This window comes from Oncorhynchus tshawytscha, linkage group LG10 (genome assembly GCF_018296145.1).
Source record: "Oncorhynchus tshawytscha isolate Ot180627B linkage group LG10, Otsh_v2.0, whole genome shotgun sequence".
Classification (NCBI taxonomy): domain Eukaryota; kingdom Metazoa; phylum Chordata; class Actinopteri; order Salmoniformes; family Salmonidae; genus Oncorhynchus; species Oncorhynchus tshawytscha.
The window spans coordinates 82,941,971-82,963,984 of record NC_056438.1 but is presented as its reverse complement, the minus strand read 5'-3'; the positions used below and the strand labels follow the sequence as shown (position 1 = coordinate 82,963,984).

Here is a 22,014-nt window from a genome sequence, read left to right as displayed (position 1 = left end):
GAGCCCTATGGAACCCTATTCCCTACATAGTGCACTACTTTAGACCAGAGTCCTATGGAACCCTATTCCCTACATAGTGCACTACTTTAGACCAGAGCCCTATAGGGACTAGGGAGCCACTTGGAAAAAAATCCCTACAGTTCTGAGTAGCAACTTAAGCCAAAAAGCCTGGTGCTGAAATATGTAGAGCAGCATGCTCTTAAATAAATGATATTCTTATCAGCATCGACTCAATTCAGTGCCTTTCAGTCCCATCAATTTAATTATAGATATGAGGGAAGAAGACACACAATAAAGGAAAAAAGAAGACATTTCCTTAAACGACATCAAATAAGACAATCAACCATCTCAAAGAACACATCCGTCTGCTCTCCTGAGAAGGACCATTTGCTTTCCAGTATTCTTTTTAACCCTTCATTTTATCCTCAATTTCCTTTTCCGTTCTCCCTCTTTAAATTCTAAACCATGCAACAATAAAAAAATAAAAAGACAACATAGGATTGTTTCTTCCAGTATTCGCTGTTTGTTGTGTTTTAACTCTAAACCCCCATTCACCAGCTTCCATACAATAAACACAGAATAAACACCAGCAGTAATCAGTAGTCAGAGTACTGTTTATGTCCAGGATAATTAACACCAGCAGTAATCAGTAGTCAGAGTACTGTTTATGTCCAGAAAGGCACAACAATGTGTGTCTTTGTGCAGGTCAGTGTTGTGTCACCACATTCTCTCCAACACAGTTCAGAGTTTAAACATAAACAATCTGCTCTTCAAACAATAACAAAATGGTTGTACCAATCACAGATCGCCCCGTTCGATAATGTTAATAACCATAGAAATAGAATGACTAGAAAGGCAATTACCACTAAAAGACTGCGTCATTCTTTCCCTGTTAATAATGTCTTTGTAGTCTTCTAGTAATACAGAAGATTGGGACCTCGCCAACACCGCGTCCCAATTGTCTGTCCTTTATCCTGAAGTGCGCAGTTGTGCACTTGGATGGATGAAAGCCTGCGCTTTAGAGTATTCACCATGAGTCCTACAGAGGTCGGGCTTCAAAGGTCAGGGGTTAGAAGATGTGCTTAAGGTGCTTGGCGCCGTACGTCTTGAAGAAGACCAGGAGGATGAGAGTCCACAAACCCAGAATGAAACCATCTGGAGGGTGCCAGTCCCTCTGCTTTGGTTTCTACAGGACGGGGAAGACAGACAAGACATCTTGGTACATACGCAGAAATACATCAACATGTGATGTCGTACAATATAGAAAACAGGTACAAAAAACAAACATACTTCCTAATTGTACGGCTAATTGTACGACTGGGCAGAGATCCACAGTGTCTCACCTGGTGTATAATCTCAGCCACTGGTAGTTGGTCCACATATGACTGGCTCTCTGTCTTCAGCTCACTTACTGGTCTGATAAGACAAAACACACAACATTAGATACGACCAAAACACACAACATTAGATACGACCAAAACATACAACATTAGACTACACACACAACATTAGATAAGACAAAAACACACAACATTAGATAAGACAAAAACACACAACATTAGATAAGACAAAAACACACAACATTAGATAAAGACAAAAACACACAACATTAGATACGACAAAAACACACAACATTAGATAAGACAAAAACACACAACATTAGATAAAGACAAAAACACACAACATTAGATACGACACACACACACAACATTAGACTACACACACAGACTACACACACATTAGACTACACACACACACCATTAGAGAGACAGAAGTCTGGTACACAACACTATAAAAAACAGCTGTATTTTGGGTGAGATTCTGTGAGTGGTAAGTTGGCACAGTTTCTAGCTCCAACAGTAATACCTAGCTAAATATACCACAGCTAAGCCATGGTATATTGGCCATAAACCACAAACCACAAAAGGTGCCTTATTGCTATTATAAACTGGTTACCAACATAATGAGAAATATACAAATAAATGTATTGTCATACCCGTGTTATACAGGTCTGATATACCACTGCTGTCAGCCAATCAGCAGTCAGGGCTCGAACCACCCACTTCATAAAGTATAACATTCTATTGGTTGCAATAATTTTTTATAATAATTTCAATTGAAAAACTGTAAAAGTGTCTCTGTTTATTACTGTGGCTCCTTTAAAATCAGTCAAATTAATTTAAAAAAATGATCTTGGTTTCTTTTAACTTTTAGTTGTAGAGATGGTACAGTCAATTCTTCCTGCTAACATTTGATGTGTGAAGTGACCTTACTCCAACAACAATAACAGGAAATCTTACCTTTCCACAGCCAGATGCACCATGGGAGCTGTCAGGTTGATGGTTTCCATGGTGATCTCTACTTTACGGACACTGCCAAAGAAGTCGGTGATGAGGACGTTTCCGGGGTCCCGGAGGAAAAGGTCTGTACGGTGGCCCGGAGTGGACACACACTGACTCTTAGGACACACCTTAAACTGGAACACAAAGAACTCTTTATCAAACCCAACTCTAGGAGGTTGTAAAGCAGGGTTCTCCAAACACGGTCCCTTCCCCCCGCCAAACACAGCCCTTCTGGCCCAGGGAGACTAATCCATATTATTGATTGTTAATACCACAAACGAAATCTAGAACAAAGAGACAGGGCAGCTTCACAAAACAACAAGATTGGTGGAAATAATATGCATTAGTGGGAGGTGATCCATCAGAATGTCTGGCCCAGGCCACAATGGATTTAAAGGGTTTGTAGTTTGTGATGGTAATGCCCATTGTGGCTTGGGTTAGCGGGTTAGCAGGAGGGGGTAGTAGAACCCCTAGGGAGCAGGAGGGGGCAGTAGAACCCCTAGGGGGAGGGAGGGGGTAGTAGAACCCCTAGGGAGCAGGAGGGGATAGTAGAACCCCTAGGGAGCAGGAGGGGGCAGTAGAACCCCAGGGGGAGGGGGAGGGGGTAGTAGAACCCCTAGGGAGCAGGAGGGGGCAGTAGAACCACAGGGGGAGGGAGGGGGTAGTAGAACCCTAGGGAGCAGGAGGGGGCAGTAGAACCCCTAGGGAGCAGGAGGGGGCAGTAGAACCCCTAGGGAGCAGGAGGGGGCCAAACCCAGCTTTACCCCCTTTAGGACCAAACCCAGCTTTACCCCCTTTAGGACCAACCACACCTTTACCCCCTTTAGGACCAACCACACCTTTACCCCCTTTAGGACCAACCACACCTTTACCCCTTTAGGACCAACCCCACATTTACCCCCTTTAGGACCAACCCCACCTTTACCCCCTTTAGGACCAACCCCACCTTTACCCCCTTTAGGACCAACCCCACCTTTACCCCCTTTAGGACCAACCCCAGCTTTACCCCCTTTAGGACCAACCCCACCATGACCCCTTTAGGACCAACCCCACCATGACCCCCTTTAGGACCAACCCCACCATGACCCCCTTCAGGACCAACCCCAGCTTTTACCCCCTTTAAAGCTAACCCCACAACCAGAGAAAGGCCTAAGAGAGGTAGAGAGCGTGCGAGAGACTCACCAGATCATTCATGTTAGCAGTGCTAGCAGGGTGAATATCCTCCAGAAACTCCAACAGGTAGAATGTATACCTGTCCATTAGATGGACCCCGATAGCCAGGTCTGGCTGGTGCTGGAAGAACAGAACAATACGTGGTGTTTCATACATAGGAACTCTTATCAAATCTAACGTATTGAGCCCTTTACATCAGCAGATTATACAGAAACTCAGTCTAAAACCCCAAAACAGCAAGAAATGCAGGTGTAGAAGCACAGTGGCTAGGAAAAACTCCCTAGAAAGGCAAAGACCTAGGAAGAAACCTAGAGAGGAACCAGACTATGAGGGGTGGCCAGTCCTCTTCTGCCTGTGCCGGGAAGAGAGGAACCAGGCTAAGAAGGATGGCCAGTCCTCTTCTGACTGTTCCAGTTGGAGATTATAACAGAGTACATGGCCATTAAGTCCAGATCGTTCTTCAAGATGTCCAAACGTTCAATGATAATCCCAGTGGTTATAGGTAAAGTGGTTTTATGGAGACAAGATCGGAGGGAGGGTTGTTAACACTTTACAGAGGACAACACAGAGCTACTATCATATCAACATCTTAATTACCAGAGGACAACACAGAGCTACTATCATATCAACATCTTAATTACCAGAGGACAACACAGAGCTACTATCATATCAACATCTTAATTACCAGAGGACAACACAGAGCTACTATCATATCAACATCTTAATTACCAGAGGACAACACAGAGCTACTATCATATCAACATCTTAATTACCAGAGGACAACACAGAGCTACTATCATATCAACATCTTAATTACCAGAGGACAACACAGAGCTACTATCATATCAACATCTTAATTACCAGAGGACAACACAGAGCTACTATCATATCAACATCTTAATTACCAGAGGACAACACAGAGCTACTATCATATCAACATCTTAATTACCAGAGGACAACACAGAGCTACTATCATATCAACATCTTAATTACCAGAGGACAACAGAGAGCTACTACCATGTCAACAACACCTTAGAGGACAACAGAGCTACTACCATATCAACACCCTAGAGGACAACAGAGCTACTACCATGTCAACAACACCTTAGAGGACAACAGAGCTACTACCATGTCAACACCTTAGAGGACAACATGGAGCTACTACCATGTCAACAACACCTCAGAGGACAACACAGAGCAACTACCACGTCGACACCTTAGAGGACAACACAGAGCTACTACCATGTCAACACCTTAGAGGACAACAGAGCTACTACCATGTCAACAACACCTCAGAGGACAACACAGAGTAACTACCATGTCAACAACACAGAGCTACTACCATGTCAACAACACCTCAGAGGACAACACAGAGCAACTACCACGTCGACACCTTAGAGGACAACACCTTAGAGGACAACATGAGCTACTACCATATCAACACCTAGAGGACAACAGAGCTACTACCATGTCAACAACACCTTAGAGGACAACAGAGCTACTACCATGTCAACACCTTAGAGGACAACATGGAGCTACTACCATGTCAACAACACCTCAGAGGACAACACAGAGCAACTACCACGTCGACACCTTAGAGGACAACAGAGCTACTACCATGTCAACAACACCTCAGAGGACAACACAGAGTAACTACCATGTCAACAACACAGAGCTACTACCATGTCAACAACACCTTAGAGGACAACAGAGAGCTACTACCATATCAACACCTTAGAGGACAACAGAGCTACTCAACAACACCTTAGAGGACAACAGAGCTACTACCATGTCAACAACACCTCAGAGGACAACACAGAGCTACTACCATGTCGACACCTTAGAGGACAACACAGAGCTACTACCATGTCAACACCTTAGAGGACAACACAGAGCTACTACCATATCAACACCTTAGAGGACAACACAGAGATACTACCATATCAACACCTTAGAGGACAACATGTAGCTACAACCACATCAACACCATCTTACTTCTCCTTCTTGACTGGAGGCCAGGTGTGTGTGTGTGTGTTCTGGTTACTTACCGACAGGGAGTCCTCTCCTACTTGACTGGAGGCCAGGGCCATGAGGTTAGGAGAGTAAAATCTCTCATACATGGAGGCTCCCTGACAAGTATCAATGATGAACAGCAGCTCATTGTACCTGTAAACACAGACAGACACATATATGTATATGAATCGTGAATAATGAATAAGAATGTTACAGAGGCATAAATATCAAACCCCCAAGACATGCTAACTTCCCCTGTTATTGTAATGGTGAGAGGTTAGCATGTGTTGGGGGTATGATATAAAATGCTAACTTCCCCTGTTATTATAATGGTGAGAGGTTAGCATGTCTTGGGCGTATGCTAACCTCCGCTGTTATTGTAATGGTGAGAGGTTAGCATGTCTTGGGGGTATGCTAACCTCCGCTGTTATTGTAATGGCGAGAGGTTAGCATGTCTTGGGGGTATGCTAACTTCCTCTGTTATTGTAATGCTGAGAGGTTAGCATGTCTTAGTTAGCATACACTTTTCAAGATTCATTCATGATTATCCATAATTAGTATTTAGCTTCACTGTCCAAATAAATACAGTGCATTTGTAAAGTAATCATACCCTTTGACTTCCTCATTTTGTTACATTACAGCCTTACACCCGGACTATACCACTCGCGTCACCTGTCATTTCTATTGGTGACGCAGATCGCAAAGCAAGTTCTGCCTCCCCCATCTCCTCATGGGTTTATAGGAGCAGATACCCACATTCCATCTCCTCATGGGTTTATAGGAGCAGATACCCACGTTCCATCTCCTAATTGGTTATACCCATGTGGCTGATTGAAAGACTAACTGTGTTGTCGGTCGTCATGGTAATACTATGAAAGTTTGGTGGCCAATCACCATATAAGTTCAAAGAGAAAAATCCTGGAAGGAGGAGAGATGACTAGAAACGATTCGGTTGGCCGAATTATCCCAGGACAAATTAGCGATCAACAGCAAGCTGGCTAAATAGGACAAATTAGCTTTTCGACCTGTCCCGAAATTAATGTAATTGGTTCAGAGTTTGTTTTGATATTTTAACCTGTGTGTTGTGATCACGTTTGGTGTCGGGGGACAAAATACATATATGCACGATGGCGCAGCCGGTTTGGATTCCATGTTATTCTAAAAAAAATGTAAGTATCCTCATCAAATCTACACACAATACCCCATAATGACACAACAAACAGTTTTTTTTTTTAAATTTGCAAATGCATAATTCTAAAAAAAAAACATAAGTATTCAGACCCTTTACTCAGTATTTTGTTCAAGCACCTTTAGTAAATTACAGCCTTGAGTTCTCTTGGGGATGACGCTACAAGCTTGGCACACCTGTATTTGGGGAGTGTCTCCCATTCTTCTCTGCAGATCCTCTCAAGCTCTGTCAGGTTGTATGGGGAGGGTTTCTGCACAGCTATTTATTTATTTATTTATTTTTACCTCCTTTTCTCCCCAATTTCGTGTTATCCAATTGTTAGTAGTTACTATCTTGTCTCATCGCTACAACTCCCGTACGGGCTCAGGAGAGACAAAGGTTGAAAGTCATGCGTTCTCCGATACACAACCCAACCAAGCCACACTGCTTCTTAACACAGAGCGCCTCCAACCCGGAAGCCAGCCGCACCAATGTGTCGGAGGAAACACCTGGCCACCTTGGTTAGCGCGCACTGTTGGAAGGTGAACCTTCGCCCTAGTCTGAGGTCCTGAGCAGGTTTTTGTCAAGGATCTCTCTGTACTTTGCTCCATTTATCTTTCCCTCTATCCTGACTAGTCTCCCAATCCCTGCAACTGGAAAACATCCCCACAGCACGATGCTGCCACCACCATGCTTCACTGCTGGGATGGTGCCAGGTTTCCTCCAGATATGACGCTTGGCATTCAGGCCAAAGAGTTCAATCTTGGTTTCACTAGACCAGAGAATCTTGTTTCTCGTGGTCTGAGAGTCCTTTAGGTTCCTTTTGGCAAACTCCAAGCGGGCTGTCATGTGCCTTTTTACTGAGGAGTGGCTTCAGTCTGTCCACTCTACCATAAAGGCCTGATTGGTGGAGGGCTGCAGTGATGGTTGTCCTTCTGGAAGGTTCTCGCATCTCCACAGAGGAACTCTGGAGCTCTGTCAGAGTGACCATTGGGTTCTTTGTCACCTCCCTGACCAAGGCCCTTCTCCCCTGATTGCTCAGTTTGGCCGGGCGGCAAGCTCTAAGAAGAGTCTTGGTGGTTCCAAACTTCTTCCATTTAAGAATGATGGAGGCCACTGTGTTCTTGGGGACCTTAAACATTGCAGACATTTGTTGGTACCTTTCCCCAGATCTGTGCCTCGACAGAATGCTGTCTCGGAGGTCTACGGACAATTCCTTCGACCTCACGACTTGGTTTTTGCTCTGACGTGCACCTGTCAACTGTGTGACCCTTTTTAGACAGGTGTGTGCCTTTCCGAATCATGTCCAATCAATTGAATTTACCACAGCTGGACTCCAATCAAGTTGTAGAAACATCCCAAAGATGATCAATGGAAACAGAATGCACCTGAGCTCAATTGAGTCTCACAGCAAAGGGTCTGAATACTTCTGTAAATAAGGTATTTGTTCTTAATATATTTGCAAACATGTCTAAAAACACTTTTTCTCTCTGTCATCATGGGGTATTGTGATGTCATCATGGGGTATTGTGATGTCATCATGGGGTATTGTGATAAATGTTTAATCCATTTTAGAATAAGGATGTAACAAAACGTGGAAAAAGTCATATAATAGTTTAAAACGTTTACGTGCTTTTCAAGGAGGAGGATTTCCAATAATCCCGTTAACATGGACACATCTGAAATCAGGCTACACGATGGAACTTAAATAAATGCAGGAAATCACCAATCAACATCCTACCACAGTGACCCTGTTGTTTTTGAGAAGCCTATTGGATTCTGAGTTTAGACTATTTCCAAGATGAATATTTTCAGTTTTTTTCCGAACTCACTTCAGTCAGGCATAAGAGGGATTTTTAGGTGGCTATCCGCAGATCAAACACACCGCTGGAATACCGAGTAAGGTGTTGACATGTCCTAATGAAGGTGTTGACATGTCCTAATGAAGGTGTTGACATGTCCTAATGAAGGTGTTGACATGTCCTAATGAAGGTGTTGACATGTCCTAATGAAGGTGTTGACATGTCCTAATGAAGGTGTTGACATGTCCTAATGAAGGTGTTGACATGTCCTAATGAAGGTGTTGACATGTTTTAATGCAGCATTTTTACATTGAGAACTACTTATGTCCCCACGTCCTTTATCCCTGAAGTGTGTGGCGTCTTCGTGTGGGCTGCGGTGTTAAACCTCCTAATGAAGGCACCGCGGGCCAGAAGGGGACAAAGTCACGGTGATGCTAATTAACCAGACTGTAATGAGTGAATGTGTGTAATCAGGACATTAGTCAGACTGTAGTGGCTGGCGTCACCACGGTTTTATCAGACACTCCCTCACCTCCCCCACACACATCTCCCCTTCCCTCCTCACCCTCCCCATCCCTCCCTCCCCTCCTCATCCCTCTTCTCTCCCTCCCGTCCTCACCCTCATCCCTCCTCTCCTCACCCTCCCTCTTCTCCCTCCCCCTCTCCCTCTCCTCACCCTCATCCCTCTTCTCTCGTCCCTCCCCTCATCCCTCCCCTCTCTCCCCCCTTACCTTCTCTTAGTCCACATCTGTTCAAAGGCGTCAGCCAGCTCCACGTTGCTGATCTCTTCAGAGTCCTGGAACTTCAGGAAGCCGTTCCACCGTGACCTGTCAATCAATCCATCAATCAATCAATACATCCATCAATCAATCCATCCATCCATCAATCAATTCATCCATCCATCAATACATCCATCAATCAATACATCCATCCATCAATCAATACATCCATCCATCAATACATCCATCCATCAATACATCCATCCATCAATACATCCATCCATCAATACATCCATCCATCAATACATCCATCCATCAATACATCCATCCATCAATACATCCATCCATCCATCAATCAATCAATCAATACATCCATCAATCAATACATCCATCCATCCATCAATACATCCATCCATCCATCCATCCATCAATACATCCATCCATCCATCAATACATCCATCCATCAATACATCCATCCATCAATACATCCATCCATCCATCAATACATCCATCCATCAATACATAAATCAATCAATACATCCATCCATCAATCAATCAATCCATCAATCAATCCATCAATCAATCCATCAACCAATCCATCCATCCATCCATCAATACATCCATCAATCAATCCATCAATCCATCAATCCATCCATCCATCCATCAATCAATCCATCCATCCATCAATCCATCCATCCATCCATCCATCCATCCATCAATCCATCCATCCATCCATCAATCCATCCATCCATCCATCAATCCATCCATCAATCAATCCATCCATCAATCAATCCATCCATCCATCCATCAAGTACAGTGCCCGCGTATGTATGTATGTATGTATGTATGTATGTATGTATGTATGTATGTATGTATGTATGTATGTATGTATGTGCATCCGTGTGTGTGTGTCTCTCTGTTACCTACGTGTGTGGGTGCGTGTGTCTGGCGTGTGCGTGCGCCTGGCGTGTGCGTACCAGTGAGGTAGATGAGGATGTTGCTGTGGTCGTCAGAGAGGAGGCGTTTAGACCGTGGCGTGCTGGGTGGCAGCCGGCCCGTCAGCACACGAAGGAAGTTCTCAACAGTTACCTGGGGAGGGGGGTGGCAACATGATGAACCACGTACTATTTATAGATGGTCAGTAATAAATTAATACCAGGATAACCATGATCCATCCGTCTGCCTGGTGCGTTGAACTCAACACACACCTGTTATGACGGTCCAGAGGTGATTATAGAATAACCAGGGAAGACCTAGACCTCTTCTACCCCCAAAGTCATAAGACTCCTGAACATCTAGTCAACTGGCTACCCAGACTGTTTACCGTGCCCCCCCCTCTTTACACCACTGCTGCTCTCTGTTGTCATCTATGTATAGTCACTTTAATAACTCTACCTACATGTACATACTAACTCTGTATATAGTCTCCACATTGACTCTGTACCAGTACCCCCTGTATATAGCCTCCACATTGACTCTGTACTGGTACACCCTGTATATAGCCTCCACATTGACTCTGTACCGGTACCCCCTGTATATAGCCTCCACATTGACTCTGTACCGGTACCCCCTGTATATAGCCTCAACATTGACTCTGTACCGGTACCCCCTGTATATAGCCTCCACATTGACTCTGTACCGTACCCCCTGTATATAGCCTCCACATTGACTCTGTACAGTAACACCCTGTATATAGCCTCCACATTGACTCTGTAAGGGGGTAGTGAGCCTCCACATTGACTCATCACCGGGGCAAACTAGCCCTCCAGGACTTACACCCGATGCTACAGGAAGGCCATAAAGATCATAGGACATCAACCATTGCCACTGCCTGTTCACCCCTGCTGCCATCCAGAAGGCAAGGTCAGTACCCCCAGGTGCATCAAAGCTGGGACCGAGAGACTGAAAAACAGCTTCTATCTCAAGGCCATCAGACTGTTAAACAGCCACCACTAACATTGACTCTGCCAACACAGTCAATGACACTGACTCTACTCCAGCCACTTTAAGAATGGGAATTGATGGGAAATGATGTAAATATATCACTACTGCCACTTTAACTATGCCACTTTGTTTACATACTCATATGTATATATACTGTACTCGATATCATCTACTGTATCTTGCCTATGCTGCTCTGTACCATCACTCATTCATATATCCTTATGTACATATTCTTTATCCCCTTACACTGTGTATAAGACAGTAGTTTTTTGGAATTGTTAGTTAGATTACTTGTTCGTTATTACTGCATTGTCGGAACTAGAAGCGCAAGCATTTCACTACACTCGCATTAACATCTGCTAACCATCTGTATGTGACAAATAAAATTTGATTTGATTTGATTTAACGGTACCCCCTGTATATAGCCTCCACATTGACTCTGTACTGGTACCCCCTGTATATAGCCTCCACATTGACTCTGTAACGGTACCCCCTGTATATAGCCTCCACATTGACTCTGTACCGTAACACCCTATATATAGCCTCCACATTGACTCTGTACCAGTACCCCTGTATATAGCCTCCACATTGACTCTGTAACGGTACCCCCTGTATATAGCCTCCACATTGACTCTGTACCAGTAACACCCTATATATAGCCTCCACATTGACTCTGTACCGGTGCCCCTGTATATAGCCTCCACATTGACTCTGTACCGTAACACCCTGTATATAGCCTCCACATTGACTCTGTACCAGTACCCCCTGTATATAGCCTCCACATTGACTCTGTACAGTAACACCCTGTATATAGCCTCCACATTGACTCTGTACCAGTACCCCTGTATATAGCCTCCACATTGACTCTGTAACGGTACCCCTGTATATAGCCTCCACATTGACTCTGTACCGTAACACCCTATATATAGCCTCCACATTGACTCTGTACCGGTGCCCCCTGTATATAGCCTCCACATTGACTCTGTACCGTAACACCCTGTATATAGCCTCCACATTGACTCTGTACCGTAATACCCTGTATATAGCCTCCACATTGACTCTGTACCGGTACCCCTGTATATAGCCTCCACATTGACTCTGTATCGGTACCCCCTGTATATAGCCTCCACATTGACTCTGTATCGGTACACCCCTGTATATAGCCTCCACATTGACTCTGTACCGGTACACCCTGTATATAGCCTCCACATTGACTCTGTACCGTAATACCCTGTATATAGCCTCCACATTGACTCTGTCTCAAGGTATCACCCTGTATATAGCCTCCACATTGACTCTGTACACACTGTCAACCCCCTGTATATAGCCTCCACATTGACTCTGTATCGGTACCCCCTGTATATAGCCTAGCCCACATTGACTCTGTATCGGTACCCCTGTATATTGGTTAAGGGCTCGTAAGTCAGCATTTCACTGTAAGGTCAACTACACCTGTTGTATTCACCTGTTGTATTCAGTTGTATTGGCAAAGGGGAGGGGCTTGGTGTGAGTGGCAAGGGAGAGGGGCTTGGTGTGAGTGGCAACACCCTCACCTCGTAACCACGGTAATCCACCTCTACGTCATCTCCATACACGTTGAGCTCCAAGTTAAAACACACTCACCTCGTAACCACGGTAATCCACCTCTACGTCATCTCCATACACGTTGAGCTCCATGTTCTTGTGACTGAACACCGTGGCCGGCTTCGGGTTTCTATGGTTACACGCCATGTCGTCTGCCAGCATCAATACTATGTGACTGGAGAGAAGGTAGGGAGGGAGGAAGGAAGTAAAGAGAGAGGGAGGGACCAGTTATAACATGTCCATCTTTGACCTGTGGTGGAGCAGCACTCTGTCAGACACACCCTGTGGTGGAGCAGCACTCTGTCAGACAGACACACCCTGTGGTGGAGCAGCACTCTGTCAGACACACCCTGTGGTGGAGCAGCACTCTGTCAGACAGACACACCCTGTGGTGGAGCAGCACTCTGTCAGACAGACCCACCCTGTGGTGGAGCAGCACTCTGTCAGACAGACCCTGTGGTATAGCTCCACATTGACTCTGTCAGACACACCCTGTGGTGGAGCAGCACTCTGTCAGACACACCCTGTGGTGGAGCAGCACTCTGTACCAGACACACCCTGTGGTGGAGCAGCACTCTGTCATTGACACACCCTGTGGTGGACAGCACTCTGTCAGACACACCCTGTGGTGGAGCAGACTCTGTCAGACCCACCCTGTGGTGGAGCAGCACATTCTGTCAGACCCACCCTGTGGTGGACAGCACTCTGTCAGACCCACCCTGTGGTAGCCTCCACATTCTGTCAGACCCACCCTGTGGTGGAGCAGCACTCTGTCAGACACACCCTGTGGTAGCAGCACTCTGTCAGACAGACCTCCCTGTGGTGGAGCAGCACTCTGTCAGACAGACCCACCCTGTGGTGGAGCACCTGACTCTGTCAGACAGACCCACCCTGTGGTGGAGCAGCACTCTGTCAGACACACCCTGTGGTGGATGCAGCACTCTGTCAACACCCTGTGGTGGAGCAGCACTCTGTCAGACAGGGGACCCTGTGGTGGAGCAGCAAGGTCAGACACACCCTGTGGTGGAGCAGACTCTGCAAGGGGACAGACACACCCTGTGGTGGAGCAGCACTGTCAGACAGACCCACCCTGTGGTGGAGCAGCACTCTGTCAGACACACCCTGTGGTGGAGCAGCACTCTGTCAGACACACCCTGTGGTGGAGCAGCACTCTGTCAGACACACCCTGTGGTGGAGCAGCACTCTGTCAGACAGACCCACCCTGTGGTGGAGCAGCACTCTGTCAGACAGAACACCCTGTGGTGGAGCAGCACTCTGTCAGACACACCCTGTGGTGGAGCAGCACTCTGTCAGACAGACCCACCCTGTGGTGGAGCAGCACTCTGTCAGACCCACCCTGTGGTGGAGCAGCACTCTGTCAGACAGACCCTGTGGTGGAGCAGCACTCTGTCAGACAGACCCTGTGGTGGAGCAGCACTCTGTCAGACACAGACCCTGTGGTGGAGCAGCACTCTGTCAGACAGACAGACCCTGTGGTGGAGCAGCACTCTGTCAGACAGACCCTGTGGTGGAGCAGCCCTCTGTCAGACAGACCCTGTGGTGGAGCAGCACTGTCAGACAGACAGACCCTGTGGTGGAGCAGCACTCTGTCAGACAGACCCTGTGGTGGAGCAGCACTCTGTCAGACAGACCCTGTGGTGGAGCAGCACTCTGTCAGACAGACACACCCTGTGGTGGAGCAGCACTCTGTCAGACACACCCTGTGGTGGAGCAGCACTCTGTCAGACAGACCCTGTGGTGGAGCAGCACTCTGTCAGACAGACAGACCCTGTGGTGGAGCAGCACTCTGTCAGACAGACAGACCCTGTGGTGGAGCAGCACTCTGTCAGACAGACAGACCCTGTGGTGGAGCAGCACTCTGTCAGACAGACACACCCTGTGGTGGAGCAGCACTCTGTCAGACAGACCCTGTGGTGGAGCAGCACTGTCAGACAGACAGACCCTGTGGTGGAGCAGCACTCTGTCAGACAGACTCTGTGGTGGAGCAGCACTCTGTCAGAAAGACCACCCTGTGGTGGAGCATCACTCTGTCAGACAGACCCTGTGGTGGAGCAGCACTCTGTCAGACAGACCCACCCTGTGGTGGAGCAGCACTCTGTCAGACACACCCTGTGGTGGAGCAGCACTCTGTCAGACAGACAGACCCTGTGGTACAGAGACAGAACCTGTGGTCCATAACTGGTACAGACTAGTACCATTTTAGAATACAGTCTCATATGATTACAATCAACTCTTCCCAGCCCTACCGATCTAAAGAAACTACTGAAGCCTGTTAGAAAACGCTTATACAATCAGCTGAATTTAATCAACGGCCACTAGTCTCTTGTATGCACCGGGCCAATAGTATCCTCTTCACGTGCATCACATATGGCAGCTGTTATCAGCCAGCTGAATCACCTACTCACTCACCTGCTTCTCTCAGCATCCCCTAACCAGTCCTCTCACCTGCTTCTCTCAGCATCCCCTAACCAGTCCTCACTCACCTGCTTCTCTCAGCATCCCCTAACCAGTCCTCTCTCACCTGCTTCTCTCAGCATCCCCTAACCAGTCCTCACTCACCTGCTTCTCTCAGCATCCCCTAACCAGTCCTCACTCACCTGCTTCTCTCAGCATCCCCTAACCAGTCCTCACTCACCTGCTTCTCTCAGCATCCCCTAACCAGTCCTCACTCACCTGCTTCTCTCAGCATCACCTAACCAGTCCTCACTCACCTGCTTCTCTCAGCATCCCCTAACCAGTCCTCACTCAACTGCTTCTCTCAGCATCCCCTAACCAGCCCTCACTCACCTGCTTCTCTCAGCATCCCCTAACCAGTCCTCACTCACCTGCTTCTCTCAGCATCCCCTAACCAGTCCTCACTCACCTGCTTCTCTCAGCATCCCCTAACCAGTCCTCACTCACCTGCTTCTCTCAGCATCACCTAACCAGTCCTCACTCACCTGCTTCTCTCAGCATCCCCTAACCAGCCCTCACTCACCTGCTTCTCTCAGCATCACCTAACCAGTCCTCACTCACCTGCTTCTCTCAGCATCCCCTAACCAGTCCTCACTCAACTGCTTCTCTCAGCATCCCTAACCAGTCCTCAATCAACTGCTTCTCTCAGCATCCCCTAACCAGTCCTCACTCACCTGCTTCTCTCAGCATCCCCTAACCAGTCCTCACTCACCTGCTTCTCTCAGCATCCCCTAACCAGTCCTCACTCACCTGCTTCTCTCAGCATCCCCTAACCAGTCCTCACTCACCTGCTTCTCTCAGCATCCCCTAACCAGTCCTCAATCACCTGCTTCTCTCAGCATCCCCTAACCAGTCCTCACTCACCTGCTTCTCTCAGCATCCCCTAACCAGTCCTCACTCACCTGCTTCTCTCAGCATCCCCTAACCAGTCCTCACTCACCTGCTTCTCTCAGCATCCCCTAACCAGTCCTCACTCACCTGCTTCGCTCCGTCTGCTCTTTACGTGCGCCTAAAACTCCACCAGTTTTAAATATATATAATTTAGCCGTGATGCAGCCCCAGACCTTGAGGAGAGTTCTGTTACATTGGATCAGCGCACAAAGTGAGCAACGTTGATATATTGTATAATTTAATTGCCTGTTAAAGCAAGAGCACAGACCAGTCTGAGTAGACTTTGAAAGGTCACTGTCATGAAGCCTCAGAGGGAAAATGGAGCACCGCTTCGCGACAGGCGTTCAATATGACCCATATTACGAGAGGTGTGCGTTTATGAACGAGAGAGTTGTCCCCATACAGATCATTATGTAGTGTTGTCCCCTGACTGACATACAGATCATTATGTAGTGTTGTCCCCTGACTGACATACAGATCATTATGTAGTGTTGTCCCCTGACTGACATACAGTTCATTATGTAGTGTTGTCCCCTGACTGACATACAGATCATTATGTAGTGTTGTCCCCTGACTGACATACAGTTCATTATGTAGTGTTGTCCCCTGACTGACATACAGATCATTATGTAGTGTTGTCCCCTGACTGACATACAGATCATTATGTAGTGTTGTCCCCTGACATACAGATCATTATGTAGTGTTGTCCCCTGACTGACATACAGATCATTATGTAGTGTTGTCCCCTGACTGACATACAGATCATTATGTAGTGTTGTCCCCTGACTACAGATCATTATGACATACAGATCATTATGTAGTGTTGTCCCCTGACTGACATACAGATCATTATGTAGTGTTGTCCCCTGACTGACACAATGACAGATCATTATGTAGTGTTGTCCCCTGACTGACAATGACATACAGATCATTATGTAGTGTTGTCCCTGACTGACATACAGATCATTATGTAGTGTTGTCCCCTGACTGACATACAGATCATTATGTAGTGTTGTCCCCTGACTGACATACAGATCATTATGTAGTGTTGTCCCTGACTGACATACAGATCATTATGTAGTGTTGTCCCCTGACTGACATACAGATCATTATGTAGTGTTGTCCCCTGACTGACATACAGATCATTATGTAGTGTTGTCCCTGACTGACTGACATACAGATCATTATGTAGTGTTGTCCCCTGACTGACATACAGATCATTATGTAGTGTTGTCCCCTGACGGACACAATGACATACAGATCATTATGTAGTGTTGTCCCCTGACTGACACAATGACATACAGATCATTATGTAGTGTTGTCCCCTGACTGACATACAGATCATTATGTAGTGTTGTCCCCTGACTGACATACAGATCATTATGTAGTGTTGTCCCCTGACTGACATACAGATCATTATGTAGTGTTGTCCCCTGACTGACATACAGATCATTATGTAGTGTTGTCCCCTGACTGACACAATGACATACAGATCACCTGCTTCTCTCAGCATTAACCATGTAGTGTTGTCTCCTGACTGACATACAGATCATTATGTAGTGTTGTCCCCTGACTGCTTCTCTCAGCATACAGTGACATACAGATCATTATGTAGTGTTGTCCCATCTGACTGACATACAGTTTTAAATCATTATGTAGTGTTGTCCCCTGAGTTCTGACATACAGTTCATTATGTAGTGTTGTCAGACCCTGACTGACATACAGAAAATCATTATGTAGTGTTGACCCATATTACGAGAGGTGTGCGTTTATGACGAGAGAGTTGTCCCCATACAGATCATTATGTAGTGTTGTCCCCTGACTGACATACAGATCATTATGTAGTGTTGTCCCCTGACTGACATACAGATCATTATGTAGTGTTGTCCCCTGACTGACATACAGTTCATTATGTAGTGTTGTCCCCTGACTGACATACAGATCATTATGTAGTGTTGTCCCCTGACTGACATACAGATCATTATGTAGTGTTGTCTCCTGACATACAGATCATTATGTAGAGTTGTCCCCTGACTGACACAGTGACATACAGATCATTATGTAGTGTTGTCCCCTGACTGACATACAGATCATTATGTAGTGTTGTCCCCTGACTGACACACAGATCATTATGTAGTGTTGTCCCCTGACTGACACAATGACATACAGATCATTATGTAGTGTTGTCCCTGACTGACATACAGATCATTATGTAGTGTTGTCCCCTGACTGACATACAGATCATTATGTAGTGTTGTCTCCTGACATACAGATCATTATGTAGAGTTGTCCCCTGACTGACACAGTGACATACAGATCATTATGTAGTGTTGTCTCCTGACTGACATACAGATCATTATGTAGTGTTGTCTCCTGACTGACATACAGTTCATTATGTAGTGTTGTCTCCTGACTGACATACAGATCATTATGTAGTGTTGTCCCTGACTGACATACAGATCATTATGTAGTGTTGTCCCCTGACTGACATACAGATCATTATGTAGTGTTGTCCCCTGACTGACACACAGATCATTATGTAGTGTTGTCCCCTGACTGACACAATGACATACAGATCATTATGTAGTGTTGTCTCCTGACTGACATACAGATCATTATGTAGTGTTGTCTCCTGACTGACATACAGATCATTATGTAGTGTTGTCTCCTGACTGACATACAGATCATTATGTAGTGTTGTCTCCTGACTGACATACAGATCATTATGTAGTGTTGTCCCCTGACTGACATACAGATCATTATGTAGTGTTGTCCCCTGACTGACATACAGATCATTATGTAGTGTTGTCCCCTGACTGACACAATGACATACAGATCATTATGTAGTGTTGTCCCCTGACTGACATACAGATCATTATGTAGTGTTGTCCCCTGACTGACATACAGATCATTATGTAGTGTTGTCTCCTGACTGACATACAGATCATTATGTAGTGTTGCCTCCTGACTGACATACAGATCATTATGTAGTGTTGTCCCCTGACTGACACAATGACATACCAGTCCTCACTCACCTGCTTCTCTCAGCATCCCCTAACCAGTCCTCACTCACCTGCTTCTCTCAGCATCCTCTAACCAGTCCTCACTCACCTGCTTCTCTCAGCATCCCCTAACCAGTCCTCACTCACCTGCTTCTCTCAGCATCCCCTAACCAGTCCTCACTCACCTGCTTCTCTCAGCATCCCCCCTAACCAGTCCTCACTCACCTGCTTCTCTCAGCATCACCTAATCAGTCCTCACTCACCTGCTTCGCTCCATCTGCTCTTTACGTGCGCCTAAAACTCCACCAGTTTTAAATATATATAATTTAGCCGTGATGCAGCCCCAGACCTTGAGGAGAGTTCTGTTACATTGGATCAGCGCACAAAGTGAGCAACGTTGATATATTGTATAATTTAATTGCCTGTTATAGCAAGAGCACAGACCAGTCTGAGTAGACTTTGAAAGGTCACTGTCATGCAGCCTCAGAGGGAAAATGGAGCACCGCTTCGCGACAGGCGTTCAATATGACCCATATTACGAGAGGTGTGCGTTTATGAACGAGAGAGTTGTCCCCATACAGATCATTATGTAGCGATGTCTCCTGACTGACATACAGATCATTATGTAGTGTTGTCCCCTGACTGACATACAGATCATTATGTAGTGTTGTCCCCTGACTGACATACAGATCATTATGTAGCGATGTCTCCTGACTGACATACAGATCATTATGTAGTGTTGTCCCCTGACTGACATACAGATCATTATGTAGTGTTGTCCCCTGACTGACACAATGACATACAGATCATTATGTAGTGTTGTCCCCTGACTGACACAATGACATACAGATCATTATGTAGTGTTGTCCCCTGACTGACACACAGATCATTATGTAGTGTTGTCCCCTGACTGACATACAGATCATTATGTAATGTTGTCCCCTGACTGACATACAGATCATTATGTAGTGTTGTCTCCTGACTGACATACAGATCATTATGTAGTGTTGTCCCCTGACTGACACAATGACATACAGATCATTATGTAGTGGTGTCTCCTGACTGACACAATGACATACAGATCATTATGTAGTGTTGTCCCCTGACTGACATACAGATCATTATGTAGTGTTGTCTCCTGACTGACATACAGATCATTATGTAGTGTTGTCTCCTGACTGACATACAGATCATTATGTAGTGTACTGACTGACATGTGTATATTCATTCCTCCATCTATATCACAGCGAGGCCTTTGCAAAGATGAGCAAATCAGCCAGTTAAATTCACTATGTGTTGTAGTGAGTAAATGTGTGAATATCGGTGACAATGTGAACAAGTGGCTGGGGCGAACAGGATGCTAGGCCACTGATCCCCCCCCCCCGTGGTATTGTGATACTTGGCCTGGTATTGTATGGTTAGCTACCTGTCTGGGATGCCCAGTTTGTTGACAATACAGTACACAGACAGGGTAACAATTAGCTACCTGTCTGGGATGCCCAGTCTGTTGACAATACAGTACACAGACAGGGTAACAATTAGCTACCTGTCTGGGATGCCCAGTCTGTTGACAATACAGTACACAGACAGGGTAACAGTTAGCTACCTGTCTGGGATGCCCAGTCTCTTGACACTACGGTACACAGATAGTGTGTTGGCCACATGACGATAGTTGAACCAGAATCTGGATGTGCACACCTAAGAGGAAAAGGACAAAGTTAATTTTGTATTAAATGTTAATGTTGAAAGCACAAAATTCAACATCTTGGACACTTCATAAAAAACATATTACGATTGAAGTGTGTGTGTGCATAATTACTCACCAAAACTGCCCAGTTGTTTGTGTGTCCACTGCTGAAGAATTGACCAGCTTTAGCCTGCATTATTTCAAAAAGGTTAAGGGTAGTTCGTTAGGTTGGGTACCATTGTATTGACCAGCACACAAGGACATATACAAATAGAGTATGGAGAGTGGTGGCAGGCTGGCGCTGGTCAATGCGCCGGATGCGTTTTTTTTCCTTCTCTTCATTTCCGAGTCACTTTATTCACAAAATATTTCCCCTAAACATAGAATCAAGATGTTTCGACTATGTGCGACTGTCGATAACTTCAGAACGAAATTGACTACAAATATAAAGTGGACAAAATATTAGAAATTGTTACCAACAAGTGAGAGATAAAATGATGCTTCAAAATGCCAGCAGCATACCACCCTACATTCCACTGCTGGTTAAACAGGGTTGGTCCTGGAGTTTACCCAGAATGCCCCGTGCAAAATCATCTCTGGTACATCCCTGATGATTTGGTCCAAAAAGCTACATTTCCTTTCTGTGTTTAAAGAAGAGTCTGACTGGACATATAGAGTGGACCATAGTAAAAGTAGTCTTTGTAGCAAACAGCTAGTTAGCTAGCCTAGCAAGATAATGTACAAACGACAGAACAAGATCAGACAGGGATATTAACATTAGCTAACTAAGATTAGCAAGCAGTAGTGGTTAAACAGCAAGGTGAAACGAATATTTTATTTTTGAACGAGTATCGCTAAGAAAAAAGGTGCTATATATTTACCTCAATATTATTACTTTCCACCGCGCCAGGAACAATAAACAGGCTGAAAAGTGTCAATACTTTCAGGGAACAGCAGCTAGCCATGTTGCTCCTACAGGAAGAGCTATCGCCCTAGGTGCTTCTTCTTCTTTGACGATATCACGGTCCGCAAACTAACGTTGAAGGTGCATGCCGCCACCTACTGTGCTGGAGTGTACAATTAATCGTGGTCCGACAAATTCTGTACTAAGAAAAAATATATATATATATTTTTTTTAAACGAATAATCCCTACTAATTCAATACTGAAACAATCCACATTTAAGATGATTCAACATGTCAACAGCCATTTTGA

At 45.6% G+C, this 22,014-nt stretch overlaps 1 protein-coding gene across 1 annotated transcript; it reads right to left on the bottom strand.

Annotated features, from left to right (window-relative positions):
- Positions 1-230: 230 nt before the first annotated feature.
- pigk (phosphatidylinositol glycan anchor biosynthesis, class K) lies at positions 231-21,830 on the bottom strand. Its single transcript, XM_042329230.1, is given in 12 exon segments — positions 231-1,186; positions 1,344-1,416; positions 2,301-2,476; positions 3,525-3,635; positions 5,564-5,681; positions 9,230-9,317; positions 9,320-9,325; positions 10,195-10,306; positions 12,785-12,920; positions 20,720-20,811; positions 20,937-20,990; positions 21,682-21,830. Coding segments are annotated over 12 exon segments (1,167 nt in total). The 5' UTR covers positions 21,766-21,830; the 3' UTR covers positions 231-1,069.
- Positions 21,831-22,014: the final 184 nt, after the last annotated feature.